At 44.2% G+C, this 20,180-nt stretch overlaps 2 protein-coding genes across 5 annotated transcripts in view; one reads left to right on the top strand and one right to left on the bottom strand.

Moving 5' to 3' along the window:
• The window catches only part of TP53BP1 (tumor protein p53 binding protein 1), a 70,852-nt gene extending 52,669 nt beyond the window's left edge, over window positions 1-18,183 (top strand). For 2 of the 3 annotated variants that reach the window (XM_081049255.1, XM_081049254.1), the window contains 10 exons: window positions 4,951-5,222; window positions 5,888-6,037; window positions 6,337-6,767; window positions 9,636-9,827; window positions 10,243-10,458; window positions 12,109-12,324; window positions 15,798-15,892; window positions 16,597-16,796; window positions 17,317-17,462; window positions 17,841-18,183. In XM_081049255.1, coding sequence (XP_080905381.1) covers window positions 4,951-5,222; window positions 5,888-6,037; window positions 6,337-6,767; window positions 9,636-9,827; window positions 10,243-10,458; window positions 12,109-12,324; window positions 15,798-15,892; window positions 16,597-16,796; window positions 17,317-17,462; window positions 17,841-18,028 — 2,106 coding nt within the window. In that variant the 3' untranslated portion in view covers window positions 18,029-18,183. The remainder of the gene's footprint in view (window positions 1-4,950; window positions 5,223-5,887; window positions 6,038-6,336; window positions 6,768-9,635; window positions 9,828-10,242; window positions 10,459-12,108; window positions 12,325-15,797; window positions 15,893-16,596; window positions 16,797-17,316; window positions 17,463-17,840) is intronic. The other variant, XM_081049256.1, reaches the window with a different exon arrangement.
• Window positions 18,032-20,180, bottom strand: part of TUBGCP4 (tubulin gamma complex component 4) — a 33,500-nt gene continuing 31,351 nt past the window's right edge. The window contains exons 18-19 of one of the 2 annotated variants that reach the window (XR_013993400.1): window positions 19,801-19,967; window positions 18,032-18,304 (exon numbers count right to left, since the gene is read on the bottom strand). Coding sequence is in view for 1 of the 2 variants with exons in the window: in XM_081049258.1 (XP_080905384.1) it covers window positions 19,955-19,967 (13 nt within the window). In the remaining variant the exon portion in view is untranslated. Of the gene's footprint in view, window positions 18,305-18,883; window positions 19,968-20,180 lie in introns of those variants that run through there. The other variant, XM_081049258.1, reaches the window with a different exon arrangement.

The following is a 20,180-nucleotide window of genomic DNA, read 5'->3' as shown; positions in this document are numbered from 1 at the left end:
GCTTGCTGTTTGACCTTCGGCCACTTATTTAGTCAGTCTCGTCATGCTTTCTGTTTTTATAAAGAACAGATTAATAAATCTCTATTACACATAAATATAAGGATTTTATGTATTATTTTTAATCCTTGGAAACTAATGACGTTTGGAACTCCCTGCTAGGCTGCAAGTGTTTTCTCATGTATTTTCATGGTTAGTCGTGTCCTTTTTTGGTCTCCGTTGTGTGTGGTTATGGACCTGTTCGTAAGAGGTGCACCTTTATTTCTCAGTAGGATTCATTATGGACTCATTCCCACTCTCAGCGTAATATTGGCTTTTATTGACTGTTGCATTGGACAGCATCATATGCTGACTTTATTTACGTCTGATACTGACTGAGATTAGACAGGTTTTCTGGAATTAAAGATCTGGCACCTTTCTTGGTCTATTTTAATATTAATATTTGGGAACTTTTATTAATAAGAGGCACGACTGTTTTCTTCCTTTATTCAGGCACTTTTCTTTAATTCTGCCAGCAAGCCTATGGGAAGTTGTACTCAGGGAGAATTAAACTCAGGTATATAATTTTATTAAATGGAACATATTGCTATTGTTCAGTAATAAGTCATTGTGTCCCTCATGTCAGAAAGTATTTGACATTAGTTTGAGAAATTGTCTTGTATTCTTTTTATTGTACACTAAATCCCAGAAATATTTCTTTTAAAATGTTGATTCATCTTCAGTGTTATGTTTGCATAATTTTTTTCAATGTTATTATTTTGGAAAAATTACGAACTAAGCAGCTTTATAGAAAAACAGTTTGCTTTCATGAAAAGTTTTCTAACTGTTGTAGTCTACGTTGAATCTCCCTGCCGGGTACTATATTAAGTGTTATACATATTACATCATTTGTTTTATTACATGGTGCTTTCTAAAGCCATGTTTCATTTCTGGAAACAGCAGGCTTGCTGGATACTCTGATGGGAAAATAATGTTCCATGGTCATCAATAAGTTTGAGAAACACCAAATGATGTAAAATTTTCCCTCCATAGAAATTCGCAGAGCATATTATATATTAAAGGCTCTAAGAAGTCCTCTAGTAAAGATATCTATTTTATTGTTAACACAGCACTTCCCAATCTTATTTGACCATTGAACATTTTTTAAAGTAATATTTACTTTACCCCTACGGAACATAGTTTGGGAAATCCTGCCATAATTAAATAAAAGAATTGAGCACTAACTACATGCCAGGCACTATTCTAAGGATTCTACATGATTTAATTTATTTAATCCTTAGAACTAAGCTACGACATAGATACTGTTACATTTTGCAGGTGAAGAAGCTGAGGCATAGCAAGTTAAAATAACTTGCTTAAGATTACACAGCTAATCAATACAGGAACTAGAATTCAACCCAGGCAGTCTAGTTCCAGGGCCTGCGTTCCTAACTACACTATGCTGCCTCTCGAGAGCAAAAGTGACGTGTGCCAGAAGGAAGGCGCACACAGTCGCTTAGATGGGGAAGACACGCATCTGAAGGGAAAGTCTGATAAAGTCTGTGTGGATAAAGGCCAGAAAGTATTTAAGTTGGACACTGGAGGTCTTAGCTTTTGGGAGATGAGGGGAAAGCGCATTTTGTATAGAAAGGCTTGGTGAGCTAAGGCACAGGCAGAAAGCAAAGAAAACCGAGGTGGCAAGAGTCTAGTTGGTGGGCAGCACGAAGATGTGCAGTGGTGCGAAGGTGGACAGGTTGACGTCAGAGAACTCTGGGGACTTTCCCTCCCTCAGCTCTTGTAGCCCTTGTTTTATCATCTTTTAAAGATTTTATTCATTTACTTACCAGCAGCTTCTTTTTTTACTCTGATCCTGGCACTGTGACAGGTACTGAGACTCTGATGATAGAAAGACAGTGTCCCTGTTCTCTAGGAGCTTATCCTTGACATGCACCAAATCCAAAACTTGTTGGATTTGGTAAGTAGCGGTGTGGACAGATGTGTGGGGCCTATGAGCCCGCCTGCAGGTGCCTAACAGGCCTCACCGAAGATGTGCTCAGGAGTGTGGCAGGTGATACCAAGGGTGGGCGACAAGGGCTTTGCAAGCAGAACGCAAAGTTAGGTAAACACTTAGCGTGGTGTGCCTAAGGAATATTTAGCAGCTGGATGTGGCAGGCATGGTAGGGAGGACACTGCTGAGGTTGGTAAGAGCCCAGAGCATAAGAGCTTCGTGTACCACAGAGAAGAGTTTAGAGTTTTATCTTCTATGTGATGGAGAGCCTTTAAAGACTTTTGGGGGAAAAGGGTGATGTGCTCATATTTCCGTGATGGGAAGGGTAGGTTGGCAGCAGTGTGACAATGGATTGGAGTGGGTTGAGGTTAGAGCTATAATCAGACAACAGATATGAGTGTCAAGTTAGGATAGTGGTAGTAGGTGATGAGAGGAGGGACATAAATGCAAGAAATATATAGAAGGTGAAATTGATAGATGGAGAATTCCTGAATGTGGGGATTGAGGGAGAGGGACGAATCTAAAGCCCGATGCCTGGGCTTTTGCTTGGGCAGCTGGATAGATGGTGGTACCATATACTGAGTAGAGAATATAAGTAGAACACAGTTTGAAGGAGAGGATCCTTCGTTTAGTAAATATTTACTGAGGGTCTCTTTTTGTGGAACGTACTATGCTAGATTTTGGGAATATAGCCAGGAAAAAAGATGGCTGTGGCTTCTTTCTTAATGTGGCCTCTGTAGTCTAGTAGGAGAGACACACAGGAAAACAAGTAAGCAAATACGTTAAAAAGATCTTACAAGGCTAACCTGGAGCCTGGGCCTAAGTCATCATAAAAGCAATGGCTTCAGTTGCTGGACAGTTGCAAAGGCAGGTGTAGCTTCTGCTTTTAGGGCCGACTCTCCCACCAAAACACAGCCTGGAGTCCCAGGCCTCTAAGCAAGCTTTGCCACCCCCCTTCACATTAGTCATGTCCAGGAAAAGGAATTGACTTAAGTTCTGGGCTCACAACACCTGTTTCAGTCAGATGACCTTGGCAGATTATGCTGACTCAGATCCAGTTAGAGCAGGCAAAATGGATGATAGGAGATGGCGATTGGAGAATGGCATGTTTATAATCGAGATTTTTGGAGGTGGTGCAGTTTTTGTTACTGACCCAGCTAACAGATGGATGAGGTAGAGTAGAGAAGAAGGTTAATGCTGATAATTAGATCGGGATACTTGGGAGTTGCTGGGTGGGTCATCTGATGGATGTAAGCCACAGAGAGTGACAACAGAAGAATAGATGGAGAGGGAAGGGAAGCTGGGAACCAGGAGTTGAAGTGTTCATGCCTGAGAGGGGGTGATTGGGAGGATGTTGAGTAACACAGGCAGGGGAGAGGAAAGTTTTACAGAATGGCCAGTAGTGGTTTGGTAGGAGCAGGAGGTGGGCAGAGAGAAATGGTCTGTCAATAGTGATGGGGAGTAAAGGGGCCTTTCGTCTCCAGGCTCTGCATTGAAGTTTGGTTGAGAAAAACTGGCCTCTAGAGAGAGCTGCAGAGGACGTGCTGAGGTGTGCTGGGGATAGCCAGGATCCATTCACTGAAGGCAAGGAAATGGACAGATGATGACAGATTGAGTGTTGGATGGGTTAAATTTCAGATGTCGTCGGTACACCCAAGGGGAAGAATTTCGTAGGCATTTGTATCCAAGAGTTTGGAGCTGAATGAGCATTGTATTGTTGGTAGGCAGGGATGAATCTGGAAAGACTGGCTAGGGAACGCATGGAAGTGTGAGAAAAGGAATGAGAAAGGAATGAGAGTCTTGGGAAATACCAATTTTCAAGGAATAAGTGGAAAAAGAAGAACCCCCAAAACAAGTACAAATAGGAGTAGCAAAAGAGGGAGAATGAAAGGAAGAGAAAATGACTTTATAGATTCTAAAGGAGGGATTTTTCAAGAAGCAAATGGTCTAGAATATTCATTTAATCATAGCATTATTTAAGAGGGGTGTTTGTTGTGTGTGTGTGTGTGTGTGTGTGTGTGTGTGTGTGTTGAATGGTATCTCCCAGAGAGATTGTAAACTCTGAGGGAAGAGTTTATCTTATACTTCTCCAGATTTTTCCCGACAATTAGCACAGTAATGCATAAACCATATATAGCAGGAAGGCAGATGTGCAGCCCCTACCACGTCATTGCTCAGTTCTCTGCCCATAGAGAACGTTGATGATTGGTTATAGAACCGTTTCCCACTAAGCCTGGGAATTAGCCTCGGAGGGCTGCTGAAAACGCTCTGGGCAGCTACTACCAATCCATCAGTATAGGCACGTGAGATAAAGTCAGTTTGACATTCCTGTCCTCTGTAGATACTGAAAATTCATGTAATCTTATTATTTTTGGTTTTCATTTTTCTAAATGGTAATACTACTTTTAGCCTATTTTTGCCTGTAATTTTTATTTCTTTGCTCACTTATTGAAAGGAAATATAAAATACCTAATCTCAAAAACATGTAATACTATACCCACTGCTAATCAGGTGCCACTCACTTTCCTCCTCTGACTACCTGCCTCCTAACCTGTCTTCTCTCAGACAGGGAGTTACCTCTGCCCTCTGGGTTAGAATCCTTGCTGGTTTCTCAGTAGCCAAAGGTTGTGAACTTGTCCAGTAAAAAGATAATTTAAAAGCTCAGGATAGAGGCTTCTTACTTCCCAATCTAGTACCACCTTTATTTATTGTATTTTTTATTGAGATGTAATGTATTCTCTGTAGAATGCACACGTCTTAAATGTTCAGTTCAGTGGCTTTTGACAATTATATGTAACACTACTCAAAACAGGATATAGAACATTTCTAGTACTCCAGACAATTCTGTCCTGATTCCCACCTTTCTGAATTGAAATTTCTTGCCATCTCTAGGATTTTCCAGCCATCACATTCATATCATGTTATTGTGTCTTCCTTTAGCTTTTGTATCCATTTCTTGCTTGCAGGAGACTGAAGAGCCAGTTGTAGAGTGTCGGGAGTGTGAATCTGAAATTTCCCCTTCAAAGACTGGGGGCTCCTCAGGTGACCTGGGGGATATCAGCTCCTTTTCCTCCAAGGCATCCAGCTTACATCGGACATCAAGTGGGACGAGTCTCTCAGCCATGCACAGCAGTGGCAGCTCAGGGAGAGGAGCCGGACCACTCAAAGGGAAAACCAGCGGGACAGAACCCGCAGATTTTGCCTTGCCCAGCTCCCGCGGAGGCCCAGGAAAACCGAGGTGCAGACAGGGTCTCCAGAGAGAGAGCCACGCAGGGGCAGGGTTGCTGACATTTTAAATATCACAAGAAAAGGGGAGTAATGGGAAAATACCCCCCCATCCTCCATTTAGGATAAATCAGCTCCTTTTCTTCCCTTTTGTTCCTCTCCTATCTGGGGTTTGCCTGGGAGGAAGGGTGGAGCCTGTGGGAGGTAGGCTTCCTTAGGAAACGTAGAAAAACAGGTGAGGGGACTTTGGGAATGCTGGCACATGCTCCTGCCACCCCAATTTTCTGCAGCCTACAAGTGTTTTGGTTCGGAATACAGAAAGTTTGGGGTCGTGGCCCCAACTTGACACATCCCCTAGCTTTTTGTTATCCTCTGTAGATGTCCAGAGCCTGAAGTAGAAGAGAGGGCAGGGCAGAAATGCGTGTGCTATTTTTGAGGGCAGCAGTAGGAAGCTTGGTCAGGAGGGAATAGACTTCATAGAGGAGGATGTCCTTTACTTACTAGCCTACATTCCCACTCCCCAGCTGATACGTTGGTGGCGGGTGTGTGGACCAGCTTCCTGCTGCCCTGAAGGCCCAGCACATGTTGGCCTGGCATGTAGTCTGAGGACCAAGGGGAGACTTTGGGAAAAGAATTCAGTAGCAGGTGACATCAGACTAACCTATCTTCATTCTCTAGTCCTAGAAAAGGGGTCAGTCAGACAGGGGCGCCAGTGTGTGAGGAGGATGGTGATGCAGGCCTTGGCATCAGACAGGGAGGGAAGGCTCCAGTCACGCCTCGTGGGCGCGGGCGAAGGGGCCGCCCGCCTTCTCGGACCACTGGAACCAGGTACCCGGGTAGTGTGAGATATACTTAGTCTATGACTTTAGGAAAAAAGGGAGTAGAGAGAAGAGAGGGGATTACAGAGTATGTGGGGTGTCAGGAGGGAGAAGAGGGGCCCACACTGACTGGGGAGCGGGCAGGGATCAGAGTGAGGCCACTGACAGACCAGGCTTGTGCCTGTGATGGGGTTTCAAAGAATGGGTTGAAGAGACAGACCCATGGACAAAGGAGTGGGAAACTTGCTAGGTTAAGTATTGCTCTCTTCTTATTCTTACTGCCTTCTTCTGTCTCTTATCTCTCTTTAGAGAAACAGCTGTGCCTGGCCCCTTGGCCATAGAGGACATCTCACCTAGCATGTCGCCAGACGATAAATCCTTCACCCGTATTGTGCCCCGAATGCCAGAATCCACCAGACGAGCAGACATGGGTGCTGGTGCTTTGCATCGAAGTGACTCTCCAGAGATTCCTTTCCAGGCTTCTGCAGGCCCTTCTGATGGCTTAGATGCCTCCTCTCCAGGGAACAGCTTTGTAGGGCTCCGTGTTGTAGCCAAGTGGTCGTCCAATGGCTATTTTTACTCTGGGAAAATCACACGAGATGTTGGAGCTGGGAAGTATAAGTTGCTCTTTGATGATGGGTACGAATGTGATGTGTTGGGCAAAGACATTCTGCTGTGTGACCCCATCCCGCTGGACACGGAAGTGACAGCCCTCTCGGAGGATGAGTATTTCAGTGCAGGTAATAGAAGCAGCAGTCTGCAGAGATTTACTGTGGCCTGGTGTAGTCCTCTTGTCTGTCTGAAATTCCATTCCTGCAACACTGCTTATTTTCACCATCGGCTATTTTCTTGTTCTTTTTGCTTGTTTATTTCTGAATAAACTTATTTTGGAATCACTCTATGTTTATAGAAAATTTACCATATACAGGGTACTGATAGAGCAAGTTCCCATATGTCCCTCACCCAGCTGTCCAGCGTTCTCTGTTGTTAACGCCTTACATTAGCCCGGTACATTTGTTAGAACTAAGAAATCAACCTTGGCTCATCACGATTAACTAAATTCCAGGCTTCATTTGGATCTCACCAGCTTGTCCATGTCTTTTCCTGTTCCAGGATCCAATCCCGGATTCTCACATTGCATTTAATCCTCATGTGTCCTTTGATCGCCTCTCATCTGTGACAGTTTCTGAATCTTTCCTTGTTTTTCAAAACTTGACAGTTTTGAGGAGTACTGGTCAGGTGTTTTGTAGAATGTCCTTTAGTTTAGGTTTGTCTGATGTTTTCTCCTGATTAGATTGGAATTACGGTTTTTTTGAAAAGAATGCTGCAGAAGCACAGTGCCCTTCTCATGTATGTGACATCCCCAGGGCGTTACTTGGGTGAGGTTTTGTTGGCCAGGTTTCTCCCCTGCAAAGTTAGTGTCTTACCCTTAACTTTCTCTGTTCTTTCACCACTGGCTTTTAAACTTCCTGCTTTGACGGAAACGGAGTGAGTGTGGCAGATACAGTGAGATGTTTTTGCTTAGGAGGAAGTTGGTAGTGCTGTGTGTGTGTGTGCGTGCGCGTGCCCGCCCCTGTGTACGCACCACGTACCCTCCGGTTTGAAAACTAGTAGGTGGTGTTTTTTTCCGAGTGGCCAGTTCCCTGTACTAGTTAGTGATGGTGAGGGATTTCTGTTATGACCATTTTATGTGCCAGTTCTTTGAATACATTGCCTCTTTTCTGTGAACTAATTTGGAGATACATGCTTGTATTGAATTCGTCATTTAAAATCATCCATTGAGGATTTTTCTGAACATGGAGTGGGATATAATGGGCAAAAATGCCTCTCTATTACAGTCTCTCCAGACTTGTGATTTGGACTCCTGAGTAGTTGCTGTTTGCCCCTTTATGTTACTGTTAAGTGGGCCACTTCACCTTTAATTCTGGATAACACTTAGCTCTATGTGGCATCACTTAGTGGCACATGGATTGAGGTCTTTTATGATCCATGACTTACATAGTTTGTATGAAAAGCATCCGTTCTTCTTTCAGGTGTAAAGCCACTCTTGAAAGGCCGCATTTGGCCCTCAGCTCAGAGAGACAATTCTTTATCCAGAGTGAGTTATGGCATCGAGGGGTGGGCATTCTGTGTGTCATGTGCTGAGGCTGTGCACTAATGGCAACATTAGACAGCTTCTAGTTTAATAGGTGGAGATGGAGAAGCAGGGCAAGGAGTGATTCTGTGGGCGGGTAAGGAGAGAACCAAGGCCTGCTTTCTTCTCTGCATTTTTTTCTTGGTGTCTTAGTTTCTGGGTTTCTTTCAGCCCTTCATTCAGGCGTAGGCTAATGGGAGAGAACAAATGGACCCTTCTGTTTATAGGAATGAAAAAGTGTTTATATTAATGCCTTGGTTTTATATATGTGTTGTGTTCATATATAGGTGTGTGTGTGTGTGTAAATTGTTTATTGATTGACAGAGGGTGTTATCTTTTTCACAGGATTGGAAATGGGTCTTGCCCCAAATCGCACAGCTTGGTGGTAGCAGAATTAGGCCTAGATGCAGGTCCCCTCAATTCTAGCCCAGTTCTCTTGATACTCCACATTGTGTTTCTTCTAACCTAAAGGCCTTACGTTTACGTTCTGCATCAGAGCAAGAGCAAGGAAGTAGGTAATAGGGAGGGACCACTGGGCAGGAGAGGCAGGAATTATTTTTTTTTCCTTTCTTTGCTCTATATTTTGATTTTGCTGTGTAGACACAAACACACAGACACATGCTTTCTCTTATAATGATGTCATCTTTCACCTACAACTTAAGAATTATCACTCAGTCTCCAAAGAAACCAAGAATTAGGTAAGTTACAATGGAATCATTAAGAAACCAATGGCCTGGTGGCTCAGGCCATTAGAGCTCCATGCTCCTAACTCCGAAGGCTGCCGGTTCGATTCCCACATGGGCCAGTGGGCTCTCAACCACAAGGTTGACAGTTCGATTCCTCGAGTCCCGCAAGGGGTGGTGGGCAGCGCCCCCTGCAACTAAGATTGAACACGGCACCTTGAGCTGAGCTACTGCTGAGCTCCTGGATGGCTCAGTTGGTTGGAGCGTATCCTCTCAACCACAAGGTTGCTGGTTCGACTCCCGCAAGGGATGGTGGGCTGCGCCCCCTGCAACTAGGAAACGGCAACTGGACCTGGAGCTGAGCTGCGCCCTCCACAACTAAGACTGAAGGACAACAACTTGACTTGGAAAAAAGTCCTAGAAGTACCCACTGTTCCCCAATAAAGTCCTGTTCCCCTTCCCCAATAAAATTTAAAAAAAAGAAAGAAACCAATGGCATTAAGAAAATGCCATTTCGCTTCAAGAACCATTTGAACCACCTACAACCCATAAGGGTTAGCTTTAGGAAGCTTTATTTTATAACTAAAGGGCTCCTTCTGCTGAGAAACTTTCCATGTCCCAGTGTCTGAGTAGCAGCTGCATATACTCTAAGAGGTGGTGGTGTGTGGGATTGATTGCTGAGATTCGTTGGCTCTCCTCATTCCCTGACTTAGTTTGCCCTGCAGAGTCTTTGTGAGTGGATGCTAGACAGCCTAAAACAACGAGCTGCTTTTATGTTTTTTTCCACTCAGGAGTGGTGAAAGGGCATAGGAAGGAGTCTGGAGAGCTGTACTACAGCATTGAAAAAGAAGGCCAACGGAAGTGGTATAAGCGAATGGCTGTCATCCTGTCCCTGGAGCAAGGAAACAGACTGAGAGAGCAATATGGCCTTGGCCCGTATGAGGCAGTCACGCCGCTCACCAAGGCAGCAGATATCAGCTTAGGTAAGACCTTTGCTTCCTGAACAACTGCCTCTGGGCCTCTGCCTTGCTTGTGGTGGGAGCAGTGGTTTCTAGACCAATGAGTAATGCTTCCTTAAATCTCACTATTCCTATGTGGATTATGAGATGATAACGAGCTGTCATTTTCTGGAGTTGCTGCCTATCTTTATTTCCTTCCCAAACCCAATAGAAAGTCCTCAGATTTTTCTGGCCTCCCCAGTTCTATAGGGGAATAAACACATTTCAGTCATGGCAGAGACTGAAACAGAAAATACGGTGGCCTTAAAAGAGGGTTCCTGCCCCCATGGGAGGTCGAGGAAAGGTCGTGGTGGGATCTAAATCATGTTGTGCCCAGCTTCTTGGAGTTCAGGGCCTCAGATCACAGGTGTTGACCAGCCTTTGGCTTGTCCTGTCACAGACAATTTGGTGGAAGGGAAACGGAAGCGGCGCAGTAACATCAGCTCTCCGGCCACCACCACTGCCTCCAGCAGCAGCAGTACAACCCCTGCCCGGAAGGTCACAGAAAGCTCTCGTGCTTCCACGGGAGTTGTCTCAGGCAAAAGAAAACTTATTTCTTCTGAAGAGGAGCGGTCCCCTGCTAAGAGAGGCCGGAAGTCGGCCACTGTGAAACCTGGTGAGTGCTCCCCTTTTGTCTCATTCTCCCTCAGACTATGGAGGGATGTAAGGTCAGCTGCTAGAGAGACGGAGCCTGATACGAGGCAATGGCCCGTCTGTCCTGGCTACAGAGTTGGGGGCCCGTACAAGCAGCCCACAGGTGGTACTGACAGCTTTCTGCGTCCCCCTGTCCTCATCCCCCCCTCATCAGAGTGCAGTGCGGGGAGATAGGTGGCCAGGTCTTCATTGGAATCATTCATTGACTTCTGTGTAGGTTCTAGGGGGGAAAGGAGAAGTATTGAATTTTACGCAGATTGAAAATAGGTGAAATTTGTCTTAGATCTCTTCCTTTACCTAGCACCATCTTCTACCTCTACGAGCTCTGCTCCCCTCTCTCCTGTGCCCAGGGCCCCCTGGCTTTCTAAAACTTCCTGTGGAAAGCTAGTACCTCAGCCTGCATCTCCCCTCTCCTTACTTGTCCCAAACAACCCTCTTCCAGGCTCCCGTGCTTCTCAGTCACAGAGGAGTTCAATCCATCTATTGGTTACTGGGTCTCTACTGTGACCCCAGCCACTGTGCGATCTGGGGATGCAGAGGTCTGCCTGAGGAAGCACTCGTAGTCTGGCAAACTGAGGGACTTCGTGACTTGTTACGTTGTCCTGGCACTCGCTCCTTCTGTGTCCTGTGTGTCATCTCCGTATCACCTCTGCTGTGTTGCAGGGTATGTGACGCACGCAACTTGGCGCTTCATACATCTTTCCTCATATAATCCCTATGAGGTATAGGCGCTGGAATTCATTTTCTAGTTAACGAATCTGAGGTACAGAAGCGTTGGCTAACTTTCCCCAGGTGACACAGTAAATCCTCAGTTCACACGCAGGCAGTCTGACTGTGAAGTCCATGCTTATGCATACCGTATCACACGTTCTCTCGCTGCTGGTCTTATTGTAGGGAGGCATGACCTGTCTGTCATCTTAGCCTCCTAATGAGTCTACGATTCGGCTTCTCCAAGTCAGGTATTTGTTTTCCTCTCGAGCACTTACTGGGTGCACTCCTAACACGGGTGTTCTGGAAATCCCGGACAGGCGGGTTCACTTCCCTACCCCCAGGTGCTGGGAACTGGGACAGTTGAAGCAGGCTGTTTGGATGTGGCTCCATCAACATGTAGAAACATTTTTATTACCAAGCATTTTATGTAGCATTCCGGTGAAGGTCAGGCATAGGGTGGGTTTATATGTTGGGGAACATTGCTTGGTAATAAAAAAGTGGGGTTTGGTTTGGTTTGGTTTTTTAAGTCTGCTTCAAAGTATCACATATCCTGGGGGAGATCAGAGCACTGGGCAGAGAAAGTGGGCTGAAGGCTTCCAATAGTTTCACTCAGACGTAATCTTTGTATTAGAACAGCCTCTTTCTTCAGATGACCTCAGAAATGTTTGGTTTGACTTTATAAAAGCAATATTAGTTGATTTTCATTTATAAAAACAGTGTATATAATATACATTGTGATGACTTTGTAAAATTTAAATATATAAAATTTCTCTAAGTTTTGTTGTAGGCTTTTGGCTTCAGGAATGATCTTTGGAGAAAAGTACATCAGGACATTGCCTGCCCGTCCTGATGCCCAGGCAATGGTGTGGTTCCATCTAGTAACTGCCTCTGTCCTTCCCAGGTGCGGCGGGGGCAGGAGAGTTTGTGAGCCCCTGTGAGAGTGGAGACAACGTGGGTGAACCCGCCGCCTTGGAAGAACAGAGAGGGCCTTTGCCCCTCAACAAGACCTTGTTTCTTGGCTATGCCTTTCTCCTCACCATGGCCACAACCAGTGACAAGATGGTCAGCCGCTCCAAACTGCCCGATGGCCCTTCCGGAAGCAGTGAGGAAGAGGAGGGTAAGGCCCTAGGGGGCCTGGAGGCTTTGACACATGTTCATTTCCTTCATTTCTGTTTAGTTTATGAGCCTAGTGACCCCCCAGCCATCTGGAGAGGAGGAGGCAGGACAAAGGGCAACTGGGATCTTGGTCTGGGAAAATTGACATCACCCTGCTCGTTGGTTTAGAGACTGTTCTCACAATGTTTCTCTCAGTGAGTGGTTTCTTAAAACAGTCCTGTGAGGCCAATGGGCGATAGATCTTATGTGCTTTACAGATGAGGAAACAAGCTTGTAGACGTTAAATAATTGCTTTTTGTCCATGATAATGGCAGACTTGGGACTAGCACCCAGTGTTCATTTTACCCCACTACAATCATCCAAGTCAGTTAGGTTTCTGAATGTCCTGCCATCTTCCCAATTGGGGTTCTGTGGGCAACTGCCAGAGAAAACCCGTGGGGGTGAACTTCATTCTCTTGAGGTCTACGAGTAAGACTGGGCATATGGGGTGTCCAGGGCCCCGGGGTGATTTCAGAGAAATAGCTTCTAGGCCTTTTCAACTCTTAAACCTCCCTTCAACCTTAAACTAAATCTATAGTATTTCTGTGTTGTCTGTTGGGGTTTGAGTGAAGGTTGTGGTGGGGAGAGGTAAAAATTATTTCGGCTGTCCAAAGTATGTGATCTAGGAGAGACATTGGACAGACACAAATGTATACACTAAGTGCCTGACAGCAGTATCCAAATGTGTCTGTAAAGGCGAGAAGTCCAAAGGGAATGATGTTTTCTACAAGTGTAAGTTCTGGCTAATGCTGAGTCTTGTAAGAAGGAATTGAATTAGGGAACATGGTTATCATAAAATGGCATCACTGCAAATTCGTAATGGTTGGCATTTCATGTGTGTGGATGACTCTTTTCTAATTAACCAAACTATCTCTTACGACCTGTGCCATGTGGGGATCTGTACAGGGACATGGTAAGATGGTCCGGGAGTTGCAATTAAGGTTTATGTTCTCTGTCAGGTGCACAAACAACAGTCAGCAGTATAGGTGCTCTAGGGCTTAGGAGCAGGTGTGGCTGTGTGGGTTTCAAGGTTAAGTGTACATGCACCAAGCCTAGTTTGTCAGAGAATTCAGACAGGTACAATGGGAGATGAGGTGTGAGGCGTTTCCTTGTTAGAAGTAATTGGAAGTCCCTTGAGGATTCTGCAGAGAGGTGTGTCATGGCATCAAAACAGTGTTCATGGTCCTGCTTTATACCACTATTGCTTTCACAGTATTGCTGGACTCTAGTCTTTGTTCTCCAACATACTCTAACCTTTTGCTAGCCCAGAACTTCACAAGGCAGCTTTGTTGGTTGGCATAGCATGGCCAAGAAAGGCGGCTTTGGTATGAAATGCAGACTGTCCAGGTTCTTTAAAAAAAATCTGTGAGCCTGTGTGAGATCTTACAAACTGGACTCATAAAAATTCCCTCCATCCCCCCTTGCTGATACAGCAAGTGTTTTTAATCCCATCCTGTAACCATGAGTGAGGGGAGGTAGGCCTTGTCTAAAGGAGGAGGAAATTGGACAATTTTTTATAGGGATCTCCAGGTTTCTTGTGGAAAATACAGTTAATGGTACATATGTCTGCTCTGTTGCTCCTTCATCCTTGGGCACTGCCCCAACAGTACCGAATCCCGGATGGGTTTGGTGTATGAGAATGTTAGAGGTTCCTCAACCTCAAGCAGCCTAGAAATATCTGTACTAAAACAATTCTCTACAGAGTTAATTTTCAAGAAACTATGTGTTACGTCTTGCAGATAAATGGTAATCTCTTAGATGGCAGAAACTTAGTAAAATATTTTAATTCAGTATATGAGACATGTATTAATGAGTGGAAAATATTACACCAAGTCTTGTTAGGTGGCACACCATTGGGGGACCCATCAGCTACAGGGATTGACTCTAGAGTTGGGTTTATTTAGTACCTTTATCCTTGATTTAAATGATGGAATTAAAAATCCATTCATTTTTGCTTTTGGGGGTGCATAAGTCAAAAGTAAATTATTATAATTGAGAAAAATTAGAGAAATGGACTGTCTAGGCCTAGGTAATATTTGATTACATGAATGCAAGGAAATATAAATGGGGATTAAAATCTAAATATGTCAGGACTAACACAGTCCTGGATAAGCAGACAAAAAAATAAAGGACCGTGAGGGGCCTCGGCCGGGTCTCAGCAGTAGAGTGCTGGCATCAACAATTAGGACATACATTGAGATGGGTTCAAAGGATGCAGTGACAAAACTGAGAAATAGGCCTGCTGTAGTCTGGGTGTCTTATAACCATTTAGAGTTTCCAGTTTAAGAAGAAGGTTGAGAATGCTGAATCAAGAAAAGAGCGATAAAAGTGAATGGGCTGACAAGGAGAGCTGCCCAAAGCAAGGTCTAGAGGCTTGAGTTTGGGGCATCAACACGGCTTGAGCAGCTCCAGCTGGCAGGGAGGGCACCAAAGGCGGGGAGCCCTTTCTGCGAGGGGCCTGCTCTACCACGGTGTACCGCAGGGCATGAGGGGGAAAGGGCGTGGGCCTGGTGCTGAACTTTTATGCATGTGATTGGGTTTTTCATTTGTGATCAGTTAATTAACATTAATTTCTCAGAACTCCTATGTAACCCAAATGTCTAATGTCTTGAATTTTTTCCCTTTTTTAAATGTGTTGTTTATATTTGAGAGGAGCAGATGACAAGAAAACAAGCTCAAATTAGATATTTGGTCAAAGGAAGCAATTTCTAATTGCCCAGGGTCATTACAGCTTCAGCCTCATCTCATTACTTCTCCTTCACCCTCGAGACTGTAGAGCAGTCATTGGTGTTCAGTGTCCTGAGGTACTTCAAGATCATCAAAGGTAGATAGTTTTCAGTAAGAAGGTTGAAAGGATTTTCTGACTAATCTTCACTTAGTTAGATTTAAAGGACCCTATTTTCTTTGAGCTTTCTGGTTTATCAAAGTTTTAGTGTATAGGGGGTAAAAATGCTGATGAAAGGAGAATTTGAAGGCTCTGTTAAGTGCTAAACAGCTATTCTTCATCTCCACAGAATTAGAGGAAATGGGCTTGGTTCACAGGAGAGATTTCAGGTAGCCATAAGGAAGAATTTCCAGATGGTAAGGGCTCCTCAAATTGGGCTACATCACTCCGGGAAGTGGTGGTATGTCCATCCCTGTGGATAGCCCAGTGAAGGCAGTTTTAGTGAAGAAATGTTTGTTGTTAGGTCTAGGACCTACCTCCATTTCTCATCTTCCCTTCCCCTCTTGCTGGTTTCCCCTTTTGGCAGCACTTTATAGGCCTCAAGGCAGATCACTTTCTGATCCATGAGTGCCCTTGACCTGTCTTTGGAATACAGTGCCTTGGAGATAGCTGGGGAGTGGGAAGGGGGCAGGTAAGAAGCAGGCATAAAGTAGCAAATAAGGTACCAACTGGTAGTAATTATTATCTTGGTTATCTGTTTCTTTATATAGAATTTTTAGAAATTCCTCCTTTCAACAAGCAGTACACAGAATCCCAGCTTCGAGCAGGAGCTGGCTATATTCTCGAAGACTTCAATGAAGCTCAGGTGAGAAGTGTCTTTATGTGGCTTCCCAACGGGTCCATGATGAAGAGTCCATTTGGCTGTACTGAGAAAAGGCCCGAGAGGGACAGTAGCTAGAGATTTCAGGAACTGGGAAACTGCCAAAAGGTTGTTGCATGAAATAGAATTTTTACAGTGTACAAGGAAGAAAAGTTAGAGCCTTGAGTTAGTTAATGGCTGTGGTTCTGTTGCTGGGATAAAAGCAGATTAAAAATATGTGTTTAATAGAAATCCCTATTACAGTGTTGCTGATTCTGTGCCTGAAATGCTGAATACATGGAGTTTGGTTGTCCCTTGAAGATTTAGGCCCCCAGGAAGCCCCCAGCCACTTGGGCCTTTCAGTGAGAAAAGGGCGTCATCAAGTTTGGATAGTACAGTTGACTTGTAAACAACATGGGGGTTAGGGTGCTGACATCATGCAGTCGAAAATCTGCATATAACCAGTCAGCCCACCTCATAAACTGGATCCCCAACCACGGAGTTGACCCTTGAACAACACGGTTTGAACTACATGGGTCAGTTAAAAAAATCAGTGTATAAGTGGACCCATGCAATTGAAATCCATGTTTTTCAAGGGTCAGCTGTATTTGGAAGTGTTCAAATCTGTTCTCTATGACCCATTAGGGCTGCTATTTAGGGGCTTTCCATAGACGTCACTAGGCCCACAGCTTCTGTTCCTTTTCTTCCAGTGTAACACGGCCTACCAGTGTCTCCTGATTGCAGATCAGCATTGTCGAACCCGGAAATACTTCCTGTGCCTTGCCAGTGGGATCCCTTGTGTGTCTCATGTCTGGGTCCATGACAGTTGCCATGCCAACCAGCTCCAGAATTACCGCAATTATCTGCTGCCAGCTGGGTATAGCCTTGAGGAGCAAAGAATTCTGGATTGGTGAGTACTTAAGAGCCAAGCCCATCTAGAACGGTAGGAAGGAAGACAGGAAGCTTTTGAAAGGGGAGAATCTAGGTGAGTCTGTATTTCTAAAAATGAATGAGTGTATGATACACAAATTATAAACTTGAATGGGTTTCAGATTATTTTAGTAGTTCACCTAGTTTATTTCCCTAGGTTACACTGGTTTAAGAGACCTTTTGAAAATGTGCGAACATTTTCACGTAGGTTGAATATTCTCAACCTACATGGCTAGGGGACTAAGTTTTAAGGAAAGAATTTAAAAATACAGGCTCAGGAGCATTATTTGGCTCATTCTCGGCCCCAAAACAAACATGGAAATCAGAAGGGGTGTTTTAGGTCACACATCATTCTCAGAAAAAGGGGCAGGGGGTGGAGCAGGACTTTTGAAAGCATTCAGATGTACTGGGTCCCTTGGTAGAAGGGCTGTTGTTGGATATTACTGTCATGCTAAGGTCCCTTCCAATTCCAAGGTGCTGTCTCTCTGACTCCTTCATAGGCAACCCCGTGAAAACCCTTTCCAGAACCTGAAGGTACTCTTGGTATCAGACCAACAGCAGAACTTCCTGGAGCTCTGGTCTGAGATCCTCATGACTGGAGGGGCAGCCTCCGTGAAGCAGCACCATTCAAGTGCCCATAACAAAGGTACCTGCAAAATGTGTGTCTTGTTGCTCCTTAAACCCACAGCTGTTAGGCTTGTGGTCTAAGCCTTAGTCCTGGTTATAGGTTAAGTTATCCGTCTTTCTAAGAGAAGAAAAGTACCATCTTTAAGAGGTAGCCAACATGAGTAAAGCGCTGGGCTATGAATGCTTCTGCTGGTGTATTTGCTAAAAACACTTCTACGAGGCAGCATTTCGTGACAACTTCTCACATCTGGTTGTGATCAGCAGTGTACTGTGTTTGACATAAAGGGCTTTAGGTTGGGCAGAGTGGGATGTACTGGTTAGAAGTCACATCTGGCTTTTTAATGGAGGGTTACACTGAGTCTCCTTGCCTTATTCAAACCTTCCCTGCTTCCTGCAGATATTGCTTTAGGGGTATTTGACGTGGTGGTGACGGACCCCTCGTGCCCCGCCTCGGTGCTGAAGTGTGCCGAAGCATTGCAGCTGCCTGTCGTGTCACAAGAGTGGGTGATCCAGTGCCTCATTGTTGGGGACAGAGTTGGATTCAAGCAGCATCCAAAATATAAACATGATTATATTTCTCACTAAGGATACTTGTTCTTACCCGTTTTATTCCTTGCTGTTGTGGAGATTGTGTTTTAACGAGGTTTTAAATGTGTCTTGTGTGTAACTGGATTCCTTGCATGGATCTTGTATATAGTTTTATTTGCTGGACTTTTATGATAAAATAAATGTTGAATCTCTTTGGTTGTAGTAACTGGGATTTCTTCATCCACTTCTTTGAGCTTAGTCTCAGAACAAGTAGCAAGACAAACATAGTACCTTCTCTGCAGTTTTCAGTAGGCTTGTTCACTAGGAGGACAGCTAGCCAAGGAAAATAACAAGGAGTGAATGTTAGTTTTCTGTGGCATCATTGTCAAAAGATTATCCTGGGCTGTCTAAAATTCAATACTAAAAACCTGATTTTACAGTAGGCCCAGATTAAAAGTTGTGCCAAAAGTTGAATGAAATTCAGCACAGCTCTAAGTTTCCTGGCAATTAAAAAACAATCTCTTTATAGAGTTAAGCTTACTAAACTGACCTGTGGATACTGTACTTTCAGAGCTAACAGGCAAAGGACCACTTGCTGTGAATGGGCAGTGACTGTAAGCTTGATGGGATGGCTTCGTGCAAGGATTAACATGAGAAATGCAGTGATAACACATGGAGGCTAGAGACTCTAGTCCCAGGTACAGAATGTTGTTACTGTTATTGTCACGAATGCTATAAGCTGTTCCTCCCCTAACCCACCCCTAGCGTCATCCCTGTTGTTCTCTTTCTTTAGAACAGGGGTCAAATTTTTTTTCTGCCAAATAGTAAATATTTTAGGCTTTGTGGGTCATTTAGTGTGTCACAACTACTCACCTTTCCCACGATGGCATGAAAGCAACCACAGACAATAGGTAAATGAACAAGAGTGGCTCTGTTCCAGTAAAGCTTTATTTACAAAAACAAGTGGCAGGCAATGGTTTGCTAACCTCTGCAGTGAAAGGGGTCGTTTTTAGCTGACAGTTGCAGGAAATAAGGGTGTGTGTAGTATGTGGTGTAAGATGTAGGCATGAGGACCAGATTGAATGGCTACAAACTGAGGCCAGAATGCTCAAGTCTTTTTTTGTTCGGAGAAAGTTCAATGAATATTTATCTTGGTTCACACTGATACGAACATTAGTCATTACCAGTGATAGTTGGGCCAGATTAGGAGAACCTCAACTCCTGGGGCTTTTCTAAGGTAGGATAATTAGACCTGTAGTTTTCAGTATTTGACAGCTACTAATTTTATTTCAGTTTGTTTTCTTAAGGGCCTTTCTACTTTGTTAAAAAAATACTTTAAATACATTGTTAGTAACTAGAATTGCCCTTTCGCCAGTCTGCAATAATTAGAACTTATTGGTAAAATTCTTCAAATTCCTTTTTGAAGATCCTTAAGGATGGGACATTCTCAATTTCAGTTTTCTGAAGGAGAAAAAGTCTGTGGGGTGAGGGGAAGCCTACCCTATCTGGTGCCTTTCTTGCTCAGTGGTAACATCCAGCAGTTGATCTATTTATAAATATAATTCCTTTTTCACATGACCTACAAAATATTTAACTTCTGATCTATATTACTTCTGTGTCTCTCACAGCTTGAATAGTACCTAGGCACATAGTAGGTGCTCAGTAAGTGAACTTATCTGCTAAATGTTCTCAGTGTACATTTGAGATCTTGCATGGTCCACAGAGGGAGAGCTGATGCTACATGTTCTCTTTTGTGGGTGAGTTCAGAACTTCCCTAAGATTGGGGGGAGCAAACCCTTCCATATGGGAACGAGGGGAAGGACTTGTACCCGTGGATCGCTTCTAGGAGAAAAGTCAGAGTCCTCTCAGTCAGTTGCAGACATTCGGTGAGTGGCCAGAGAATCCCGTTTGCTGTTGAGTCTTCTGTTCAAGACGGAACGTGGTGGGATAAGACTGCTACTTCAGTTTGTGAGCCTGAAATTTTCACATCCCGAAGCTACAGAAGAAAAACAGCCTTATCAAATAGGCTTTCCCAAGATTTTCTTCAAAAAAATATGAATCAGGGCACCCTCTAATCTAGATAATGTCCCCCTAAAACTCAAAGTTTCTTTGATTCTCCTGCTATAATCACTTAGGAAAAATCTGCTTGAGCACATTTCAGAGAAAGGAGGAAGAACAATAAAGTGCTGTTTTTGAGTTGGACAGACCT

This window comes from Rhinolophus hipposideros, assembly GCF_964194185.1.
Source record: "Rhinolophus hipposideros genome assembly, chromosome: 5".
Lineage (NCBI taxonomy): Eukaryota > Metazoa > Chordata > Mammalia > Chiroptera > Rhinolophidae > Rhinolophus > Rhinolophus hipposideros.
This window is presented reverse-complemented; position numbering and strand designations above follow the sequence as displayed.